The sequence below is a fragment of the Podarcis tiliguerta genome (genome assembly GCF_965153285.1).
Source record: "Podarcis tiliguerta genome assembly, chromosome: 4".
Taxonomy (NCBI): Eukaryota; Metazoa; Chordata; class Lepidosauria; order Squamata; family Lacertidae; genus Podarcis; species Podarcis tiliguerta.
In genome coordinates this window covers 23,818,967-23,830,514 of record NC_139537.1, presented here as the reverse complement: position 1 = coordinate 23,830,514, position 11,548 = coordinate 23,818,967, and the positions used below count along the sequence as shown (strand labels likewise).

General features: G+C 40.0%; 1 protein-coding gene across 3 annotated transcripts in view; it reads left to right on the top strand.

Annotated features, from left to right (window-relative positions):
* Positions 1-898: 898 nt before the first annotated feature.
* Positions 899-11,548, top strand: part of MIPEP (mitochondrial intermediate peptidase) — a 51,180-nt gene continuing 40,530 nt past the window's right edge. Inside the window, exons 1-9 of one of the 3 annotated variants that reach the window (XM_083436435.1) lie at positions 899-1,318; positions 3,248-3,421; positions 4,055-4,143; positions 5,253-5,339; positions 6,672-6,735; positions 7,072-7,254; positions 8,223-8,379; positions 9,555-9,603; positions 10,096-10,156. In XM_083436435.1, coding sequence (XP_083292561.1) covers positions 1,145-1,318; positions 3,248-3,421; positions 4,055-4,143; positions 5,253-5,339; positions 6,672-6,735; positions 7,072-7,254; positions 8,223-8,379; positions 9,555-9,603; positions 10,096-10,156 — 1,038 coding nt within the window. In that variant the 5' untranslated portion in view covers positions 899-1,144. Of the gene's footprint in view, positions 1,319-1,365; positions 1,535-3,247; positions 3,422-4,054; positions 4,144-5,252; positions 5,340-6,671; positions 6,736-7,071; positions 7,255-8,222; positions 8,380-9,554; positions 9,604-10,095; positions 10,157-11,548 lie in introns of those variants that run through there. The other 2 variants (XR_014510185.1, XM_083436436.1) reach the window with 2 other exon arrangements.

The window sequence follows — 11,548 nt, the reverse complement described above, 5'->3', positions numbered from 1 at the left end:
CCAAATTTGAGTGAAGGGCAATAAGACTGCTATCCGAATTTATTTAATTCATTTATTTAGTAATACACAGTACAGTACCCTTATTTATTACACCCCATGCTTCCTCTCAGGAGGAGAAATGCTTCAATGTTGCCCAGAGCTCCTGAGGAAGCATGCGAGAGAGTGTGACTGGCCCAGAGGCAGCCAGCAAGTTACATGACTGAATTTGAAGCTGCCTGCTCTCCCTCTGAATCCCACGCTCTAACCACTATACCACTCCACCGAATTCACATTTCTGGGGTGTAAAACCCATCAGCAGGTCCGATCCACACATGAGACAAGGTGAAGCAACCGCTTCAGGCAGCAGGATCTGCAGGGGCAGCAGATCCAGATGTGGGACTTTATTCTTCCCCCACCCCCTTGTGGATGTAGAATGATCTTCACTCAGGCCTTTTCCTGGGCGGCGAGGGGGAGGCCATTTTATATTTATATATGGGGCCTGGGCTGCCCATTCGTCTCAGAAAGATTCCCACTTCAGATGAAATCTGCACAGCAATCTGTGGCTCGGGTGTAGTATTTACACCTAAAAGTGGTAGAGCTGTAAATAATGTCGTCCATGCAAGGTGCAAGGATGGGGCGTCGTTTTTAAATATTCTTTCGGGTGAAAAAAAGGAAGAAAAAAAGGCAGCAAACAAAATGCCTTGCAACACTAGAGCAGCGTGAAAAGTTGCAACCCCCTTTTTGTAAGGATTCTTGCTTGCTTGCATTATTTACTAGTTCATTCGCTTTTCCTATTAAAACACCGTTCAAAAACTAAGTAGAGCCGGCGCATCATCATCTTTACCATCATCTCCTTCAGCTGCCCGGCGCCGCCTCGGAGGATAAGGATAATTGAAAACATAAGCACGGAAAGCCGAAACGCCACCTGGCTCGGAAATCCCTCTTGCCGCCACACCGGGGCGAATGTCTGCCTCCAGGACGCGAGAGGGGAGGCGACGAAGCTCCTCCTCACGGCCCGGCCGCGTAAGAGGTCACCGCCGGAACCAGGAACAAGCGAGGCCGAGGCACTCTAGCGGCCTGGTCGGCGTGTAGCGAAGGGAGCATTTCCCTCTCAAGAAAAGAGTACAGGCCGAGCAGGCAGGCGGGGAGGCCGGCCGGGGCCGCCATGCTGGCCGGCTGCGGTCGTGTGGCGCGGTCTGCCGCGACCGGCCTGAGGTGGGGCCCGCCCGGCCGGGCCGGCGGCTCCGCTCCCCAGAGATGGGTCAGCACCAGCTGGTCCCCGGTGGGCGCTGCCTTTAACGCTCAGCAGCAGCACCGGCGGGAGCTGGGGAAGAAAACGGTGAGAGGCTGCCTGGGCCGGGGAGGCTGGGGCGACCCCCTGACGGGGTCGGAGAGAGAAAGGCTTGTTCTGAGCCCCAGAACCTCTTTTCGGTGCCAAGACTCCGGAGCAAGCGATGCGAAGGCTGTGCACGGCCAGGATTTTATTTTTATTTCTGCCTGCTTCCAAAAGGAATAGATAGCTGCAACCACCCATCCCTTTATCCTCACCACAGCGGTTTGTCTGTGTGTTGTTTCATACCTGTGCATAATTGTTTTGCATTATTGTGTGCCACTTAAAGGTTTTTAAAAAGTGGTTTATATCCACTACCGCTCCTAAATAAATAAAACAGCCCTGTGAGGTGGGTTAAGCAGCTGGCCTAAGTTTTGTGGCGGAGTGGAGATCTGACCCAAAGTGCCTCAGGTTTGAATAAAACACCTTAACTACTACACCACACTGGTTCACAGTGTCTGGGGTCTTCACTGACTTTCCCCACAGAATAGTCCTTGATTTGAATTGTGGGGTTAGGAACACCTTCACCCCATAGAGCTTCATGGCATAGTAGCTCAGACAGCTAGAAATCCAGCAGGACCTTTTTTCACCACTGTCGCTTTATGCTAAGATAAACTTTACAAGCTCTTTGCTTGTTGTGCATTCTTAAAGCATACCTGCACACTCCTTGTTCTGCTAAGTTGCAGCACTGGCATAAGGGTTCAGTAAATTCCATGTACCCACTGTTAGTTTTGGGTGAGCTGAATTTTAACTCTGAACTAATCCTGGATCATCAATGTGTCACATAGCACAGCCCTATGGTTGACCTGAAAAGCCAGCGAGAGTTGTCAGTAAAACACAGGAACAATCCATAAAAGGCAACAACGTTAGGCTTAATAGTGGAATTTGGAAATTAGTGACCATTCAAGAGTTTTGTTTCTTTGGGAAAGTGTTTAGCAAGTTATGGTAACCTGGTGTAAGAGATCACTAATGTATATACTGCATCTCAGTTTCCAAGTTATCCTATACAGTACTCTGTTTTTCAGTTCTCAGTGTAGTTCCTTATGCAGCCAAAACACCTTAACTACTACACCACACTGGTTCACAGTGTCTGGGGTCTTCACTGAATTTCCCCACACTCCAGAGAGAAAAATCTGCAGGCTTGGGTAAATACTGAGGTTTTGTGTATGCGTGCAGATGTAAATGTGTGTACAATGGTACCTCGGTTCCTGAATGCCTCTGTTGTTGTACCATTTGGTTCTCGAACACTGAAAACCCAGAAGTAAATGCTTCCATTTTCAAACATTTTTTGGGGAACTTGAACGTGCGACGTGACTTCTGCTGAGTGCAAGAAGCTGTTACAACCAATGGGAAGATGTGCCTTGGTTTTCAAACGTTTCGGAAGACGAATGGTCTTCCAGAACAGATTACGTTCGAGATCTGAGGTACCACTCTGTATGTATAATGTACATCATAGACACTTGCACATATATATGACACATGAACGCATATGTTGCAGACACATGCATATATAAACCTATGGGGGGAGCCCCAAAACATCACTATAACTGAATAAGCTCAGGTGATACAGGATGCTGACTGCCTATGGGATGGGGTTAATGGAGCACCCTAAAAGGCGGCATGGCTCACCAGCTGAACTGAGTAACAGCATCCCAAGCAACAACATTTTGTTGAAAATCATACCAGTGATTCCCACTTGTACCATAAACACAAGATGCTGTAATATTAATTTAGGAATCTACTTCGGGCACCCAAATAAAAACATAATTGCTGTGTTGTGGAATTGGTGATTAAATCAAGTGTGCTGAAACACTTCATGTCTTTTTACAAATACAGCTTAAATGTAAAAAGCGGGTTTATAATTTATAGCATTGCTGTGAAACAGGAAAAGTTGTAGTGTATTTATTATTTATATGGGACCTGTTCTCTGTGTTTTAGGGTCTGTTTGGTGTACCAGAGTTGAGTTGTCCAGAAGGATTTCAAGAAGCTCAAGAAAAATCACTGCAAGAAACAGAACGACTAGTACAAAAAGCATGTACTACACCGCCTGGGAAGGAGATAGTCATGATCTTTGATCAGCTCTCAGATGCTTTGTGTAGAGTAGCAGATCTGGTAAGATACTTTTGAAACTTTGAAATTGCCATTTGTGAATTAACGCACTTGTAGATTCCAGTTTCGTAAATTTTGTCAAATGCAATGGGAACTATATCAAAGTTATAATTAACAATGAAACTAAATGAGATTTCCTGCTAAAACAGACAAGCCTGTTGCTCTAACTCCTTGATTTCTTTTTTAAAATGTAGTGCCCAATATAGTGACCATTGGGCTTGTTAGTACATTGCTTTTAGGCAGTAATTTATTTACTGGGGATTATGCCGTTGTGTTAGATTGTGCACGTATTTGTTTTGCATGTTTTGGTAACCCACTGCTAATTATGGCGTCCCATTACGTATACAGACAGTAGAATAGACATGTGGCTGATCCTCAAGCAGGGTGGTACAAAGACTTTCCTCCTCTCATGTTCATCTGTGTATGAAAATAATTTAAATGTGCTTTTTCCTGAGGCTGTGTGAGGAAAATGCCATGTTTAATAGTATCAATAGATTGTACTGCTATGAAACACAAGATGCTCTTATGAAAAAAGATTCACATGGCAATTTAAGTTTGAATTTCTAACTTTTCTTTAAATATCAAAATAAACATTTCCCTATCACTATTATGGTTTCTTTTTTTCTACTGCTTTAGGCTGACTTTGTGAAAATTGCCCATCCAGATTTTGCTTTCAGAGAGGCTGCTGAGGAAGCCTGCAGAAGCATTGGCACTATGGTAGAAAAGTATGTTTTATTCATTATGTTACCGTTTATCTGTTTATTGAATGCTGCTATGAACAGTAGACAACAAGGTGTTTTGTTTTCCTATGTGTTCTAAAGTCTTTATGGAAACAAGGAGAATCTTTCTTCCAATTAAGAAATCAGGTAAAAATATTTTTTAGTTTATAGTAATTACAGCCCTGATACTCTAATTCTAAATACATGTTTCCTAACCACTAGGGCTGTTTCCAGATTGACATCTAATAGCGTTACTAATTATAATTGAGATATTGTGCTTTTACAATGTTTTATATTTTTCTATGTTCTCTCCATACCAGTAGAAGGACACCATCCTATTGGTGGGGAAAGCAATGGTCCATGTTACATGAGTGGTCATTTAAGAAAAATGAAATCCAAGAGTTCCATTTTAAAAAAAACCCCAATTATTTAATTAGCTCCAAAATGCTTATTGATTTAAGCATGAAATTAAAAAAAGAAAAGAAGTAGTACTGAGCAGTTGTTTGAATGAGAAGTTCAGGCCTAACATCTGGATGGCTCAGTTGCTTAGAGTGTGGTGCTGATAATGCTAAGGTTGCAGGTTTGATCCCCATATGGGAGAGCTGCATTGCAGCGGGTTGGACTAGATGATCCTCAGGGTCCCTTCCAACTCTACATGCCACAATTCTAAGATGGGAAGTGTTTATTGGGAGGAGCCACTTATTATAATGTCTCTTGCTAAAATAGCCTTGCATGGTGCAGGGGAAAGGCTGCCTCCCCAAAAATGACTGCTGGAGAGCAAAACCTTTACACCCAGCAAGGCCCCTGTTACACGGGTTGGGGTTGGGGTTTTTTGCTGCCTGTTAGTTCTTTTTATGGCTGCAGCAATCTTAATACGCTACTTACTTTCATTGTTGTGTTGTGAATAAGTACTTGTTGACTGATCTGTTGCTCTCATCTACACTTCACTGATTATGGTGATGTTAACATTCTATGGTGTCTGAAAACAACCTGACAGTTTAAAAGACACGACAGAAAAATTCTGCAGAAATAGTAAACCTAAAAATGTTTTTGTTACTGTACTGTGAAATAATTGTATTAGTAGCAACTGATCCTTTAATCTTCTGTATTTCTAGATTAAATACAGATGTAGATTTGTGCCAAAGTCTAAGAAAGTTGTTGGCTGATAAAGGTGTAATGGCGTCCCTTGATCCAGAAACAAGGTACGCATTTTTAATTTTGTTTCAGTAGATATTTCTTCATGATACTCAGAATGTTGGCTATTTAATGTTCTACATACCTTATTACAATATAGGTAGTTCAAAACACGGAGAAATTATTTTCATAGTATACCATATTTGTGAGTCTAATTCCAGTCTTTAACTATGGAAAACATTTTGTTAGTGGTCTAGGTAACCTATGGATACAAGTGCCATTTCATGCTTTGAAATATAGATCCAATATATCCAGACTTGTCCTTTGATAGACTTACCATGCTTCCATCTACATTCCTCAATCCAGAATCTACTCGCTACTCTGAAACTGAAGGGACTTTTGTAAAATTCTGTGCTTTCCTCTGGAAATTTTAAAACTCCATGGTTTGGTCAGGGTTGGTAACCCTAACACCCCAATTATCATGGTCATCTTAAATTCCTTTTGACTTTTTTTGTCTAAGGCCTCAGAGCTATATCAGACTTATGGTCAGTGTGCCACAAAAAAGTTTGCAAGCAAAACATGATAATATTTATTGTTAGAAGGAATTAAACAATGCAAATATTTGTCTTCCTTGTGTACATGAAGGTTGTCTGTATCTAGTTTATTTAATCAATGTAGCAACACCCTATGACACTTAGTTCCATGAGACTGCAATCCTAACCCTGCTTACCTGGGAGTAGGCACCATTGAATTCAACAGGACTTACTTCTGGGAGCACATGGTTAGGATTGTTTTGTACATATGCCATATGGAAAGCTATTTTCATTTTTTAAAAAAGATGTTCCATTGCTGTGAGCTTGGATCCATGTTATTATTTGTTTTCATCAGCACCAGGCAATTAGTGAGTAAATTGCATAGTTCATGATTCTGCTGACTTGACTGCGAAGTCAGCTGGTTTGTCATTGTTATTGATTTTCAATATTTCCTGTATGCCACACTCAGTTTGTGGAATATCCTCCCCTAAGGCATGGCTGGGACTGATACCATCCATTTTTCAGTGCCAGCTGAAAATCTTCCTCTGCCTCCAGGTCATTTGGATATTTCAGGGCAATTTGCCTGTACAGAAATAGTGATGGAGGATTTTTTTAAAAATTGAATTTCTATTGCTTTTGAATCTTTTTTACGCATTTTAATAATTGTAACACGCTCTGGGGCCCTGTGGTGAAAAGTGGGATAGAAATTATATTAAATAATGAATAAATTATATTGATAGTTCCCTGCATTGACAAATTAGAACTTGGTCTGCAACATAATAATCTGCAAAATGTAATATATATCTGTAAAAGGGATGAGTCTATAACAGTACATGTCCTGGAGTTAATGTGATTTTATTATTTCAGGCGAGTAGCAGAACTTTTCATGTTTGATTTTGAGATCAGTGGTATTCATTTGGATGAAGAAAAGGTAAGTTATTTCCATTATAAGAAAGGCTATTGGCTGAGCCTTCTAGAAACTAAGCCCTTATCCCAAGCATAATATGCTGATTAACCACCATAATCAAGATTTACAGATTACAATGATCCTTACCCTTAATGGCATGGTATTAATTTCTACAGCTAAGTTACTATGGTCTTAGTTTTTAAAACATCTTAATTTCATAAGGAATATGTGTGCATGGGAATATTCCCACAGATTGCTGAACCAATGCAGTGCAGGAATCTCAACTAAAGCTTTTTAAGATGTGAACAGAAACTATATTTTAAAGAAATATTTATTACTCTGTTTATTTCTCATTTGCAGCGAAGGAGAGCAGTAAATCTCAATGTCAAAATATTGGATTTGTGTAATGAATTTCTCATAGGATCTCATCTTCCAAACAAGGTTGACAAGCACATTTTACCAGAACACATTCGGCATCATTTTGCAGTTGAAGGCAATTATGCCCAAATCAGTGGTCTCAGTGCTGATAGTCCTGATGATCTGGTATGTATACATGAAGTACGTTACAGCACCATATACAGCACGATCACATCTTACAAGCGTTTAACTCATGTTAGTTCAACCCTATGTGGTTGAAGGCCATTTGGTTGAAATCCACAAGTTAAATGCAAGCAAGGCCCTCTTGGCACATCGGTTCTAGGATGCTCTCATGAGAACTCTTGGAGTCATCCTTGTTCCTGTGAGGTCTTGTGCCAGCATCCCTAGCCTTCTGGAGCCGATATGCTGAGTGGGCCTTGCCAAGCAAGCAAGGCAGGGAGCTGAAAAGTTCTTTTCACACTGGGAAAACCCAACAATCCAAGTTGGGGACCATCACTACAATTCCATAGTATGTGCTATGTAAAGAAGACTTCTTTTTGTCTGTCTGGGATCTTCCAACTTTCAACTAGGTTCTTTAAGTACATGAGATGGAAGAAAACCTTCAACTATATCCATTTGTCTGCATGGAGGTCTTTTAACTGTATACCCCACACCTAAGCCATACGTGTGATGACTAAATTTGCAAATGCTATCTTTTTTAATGCTCCATCTAATGACCGGGGAAAGGGATTCAGAAATTCACCAGTTAGGGAAGAAGTGAATATTCCTATTGTCTCTTCCCTTCATTTGCAAATGGGTGATACTGTATACAGTGGTACCTCAGGTTACATATGCTTCAGGTTACATACGCTTCAGGTTACAGACTCTGCTAACCCAGAAATAGTACCTCGTGTTAAGAACTTTGCTTCAGGATGAGAACAAAAATCGTGCTCCGGTGGCGCGGCGGCAGCGGGAGGCCCCATTAGCTAAAGTGGTGCTTCAGGTTAAGAACAGTTTCAGGTTAAGAACGGACCTCCGGAACGAATTAAGTTCTTAACCCGAGGTACCACTGTAATATAAATGTCTTTTCATCAATTTCTGCATTTTGCTATTGTAGTTTTCCATATATTGCTTTTCTTTTGAATTAACCTTAGGTACGTGAAGTTGCCTACAAGGTTTTCCTGTACCCAAATGCTCAGCAATTACACTGTTTAGAGGAACTTCTTACCAGCAGAAACCTTCTGGCCCAATTAGTAGGATATGATACATTTGCTCATCGGGCTCTTCAGGGGACAATGGCCAAAACTCCAGGTAATGCTAATTGTGAATTATGCCAGGATAAATGCAGGCTGTGCAGATTGTTACAAGAGATTAGTAGTACATGGGAGGAGAGAAAAGTGGGAGGGGAGCATTTTCCTTCGTGTTCAATTTCCCCTTCCCCTGGAAACAGTTTCTCTCATATTGATTCGAATGGGAGGGAAATAACACTAGCTCTGTTTCAGGGAATGCCTTTGGATCAGTGGGATGCCTTTGGATCCTGTGGATCTACAGCCTTCCCTGGCATGCCCCTCTCCCAACACCCAAGGGGCACTATGTGGACCTTTTCACAGCCTCATGGGGGAGGCGTACGAGGTTGGATCTCTGTCTCCAAAGGTGGACCTTTGTTTCTCTCCATCCTCTGAAAGGGGACATCAGAGAATCCTCTGGTCCTGGCACACTCTCCCAAGGAACATGAAATTGCAGTCAAAGACTAATTTATGCAGTGTCAGAATGTTTTAAATATATTACATACGAAATACACTGCATAGAATGATGTCTCAGTGAAATTGTTGTGTTAAAGAAATGTTGCTGCTTGTTATTTTAGTTATGTTGACCATCCATGAGTATTTATTATTTGCTGCTAATAGAGAACTTCCTTATTCAATATATTCGCATTGTTTCAAAGTTCCAGTGAACTTTGCATGGGGAACCTGTGGCCCTTCAGACGTTTTGAGACTACAATTCTTATCATCTCTCACCAACCCAGGCCATCCTTGCTGTGACTAATGGGAGTTGGAGTCAAACAATATCTGTTGGTCCACAGGTTTCTCAGCCGTAATAAAGTTGAATACTCAAACTTCTGCATTACAATTTAATTATTATCAATCAGTTTTAAGATTAGGAAACCAGAAACCTTGCACTAGTCAGTTCTGTTTATTCAGCTATGACCTACTGTAGTTCTTGTAGGGCTGGAAATGAACCTACACTAATGTCTCCAGAGAGTCAGAAATTTCAGGTTTAATTTTGCTTAATGGCTTCTTTAGTAAATAAAACAGATAACCACTACATTCAGCCTTTTTTTAAAACTATGACTTAATTCACTTCTGAATTATGAATTGTTTAGAAGATTACTTTAAGCTAGATGAAAGTTTACAGCTGTATATAAGTTATTTCTTAAGTGTTCTTTCTGCCTACTGTACCAATATTTCTTCCATTCTGTTTTTTAGAGAAAGTAATGCAATTTCTTGAGAAGCTTTCAGATAAGTTATTCAGTCGGTGAGTTTATTTTTTAATAAGATTTAAAAGGAGAACAAATTTGCCTTGCTGCAAGGTAAAAATCTTGTAACATTACTAGTAGAATCAATAAAAAATACACTTGGATTTCATAATTAATTCTCCCATCTTAATTCTGCAAAATTATTGAAAGGATTATATCTAATCAACTACAGATTAAGGTCACAATGTAATTGTAAAAATATTCTGAATGGTAGATGTCTCACTGCCAGCCAAAAGGTCCTTTACAGTGATGTAAAGAGGGAAACCAGCCAAATATTTTCTGTATATTGGAAAGTATTATCCCTTACTGAAAAACCTATTCTAAAAAAGCAGAGAAGAATCACAAATCTTTATGGCACATTTTGTTCGTTTGCTTGTGTGAAAGATACTTTTATTTGCAAAATGGACAAATGATTGTCTAGTAATTGTATTATACTACAAAGTCTTTTGAAAAGCACTTTAACAAAATATTATGGTGAAATTGTTTTTCAGTACTCTAAAGGATTTTGAAATGATGAAAGGCATGAAAATGAAACTAAATCCTATAAAACCAGTAAGTTATATTTTGCATTTACTTTTCCTCAACTTGAATGAGTTGAATGCTAGTTTGAGAAAATACTTTCTATAATTTCAGAATTATGTTGACGTAATCTAAGCTTTCTCTTTCTCTTGGCTTTGTATTATAACGGTGTTGGGTTTCAAGGCTCTTTTCTCTAAGGGAAACGAACCACTTAAAAGAAGATATTGGTTTAAACACAGTGATTTATGTGGTAGCCAAAACTTAAGATGGAAAATGTAATGTCTTCTCTTGAGTATGTCAAACATTTTGTTCAATTAGTTTTTGCAAGCTTGGAAAGGCAGAGGCCAGATTTGAAAAACTGCATGTGTCTCGCCTGTGTGTTGGCAGGCTCCAGTATTTTTGTTCAGAAACCACGGTCTTTCCAATAACTGGGTTGCTGCATGATTATTCTAATAGTTCTGCCTCCCAATGTATAATTTGGGACCTCAAATGCCCCTCAATGAAGTTTGGTTGGATAAATACAAGTGGACATCTTGAAGGCTTTTAAGTCTTAGATCACATTATTTGATTATATTTAAATCTTCTAGCTGCCTCCTGAATGCTCAAGGCAAGTTCACTTAGCGCCACTTTTCACTTGCTGCTTTGTACTTTGATGCAGTCATATCATCTGTAAATGATGTAGATGTGTTAAATCTGTGCTTTCCTTTGTAAAATACACAGAAGTGGTAGGTAAATTCTTTCCTGATCGTCATTTCTTTGTATTTCTCCTCGCTCCAGAAAACTGGAGATACTTAACTGAACATGCCTCTTTTAGAGCGGATGCATGTGGGAGGAGATGTGTGGTTTGAGTTACTGTACTAAAGAGATGATTGTTTAAAAAAAAAACATCTTGAATTTTGCCTTTGATGTCATTGATAGCCCTTGCCATCACTGAAACACAGGTATCATGTGCTTCCAGTTATTGGCTTGGTGTTTAGTCACATATTTTTCATTTGTTACAGGGGTGGCTATAAGACGTAGGGCCTTTTCAGTGTTAGCACCCAGTTAAGGAACTCTGTACCTAGAGAAGCTCACCTGCTAACATCCTTCTTCATCTTTTGATAGCAGGTGGAAACCATAATTTTTCAAGGGGCGTTTGGCTTGCTAAAATATTAGGATGTTAGCAGCGTGCTTAGCTGGATTATTTGCTTAATTCTTGCTTTGGACTTTATTTTTGTTTGTTTTCTTGTTGTGTTATTGTTGATACACTTTTATGTAAAACCTTAACACTGCCAATGAAGTGATATATACGTTCGAAAAACAACATGGCCAGAACTTATTGTATTTCCATGCACCGTGCATAAGCCGAATAGTCAGGTTGTGTACAGGGCAGGTAAGATCGCACCTAAACCTCTGTGAAAACAGTCATTACAGAAATTCTGCTGT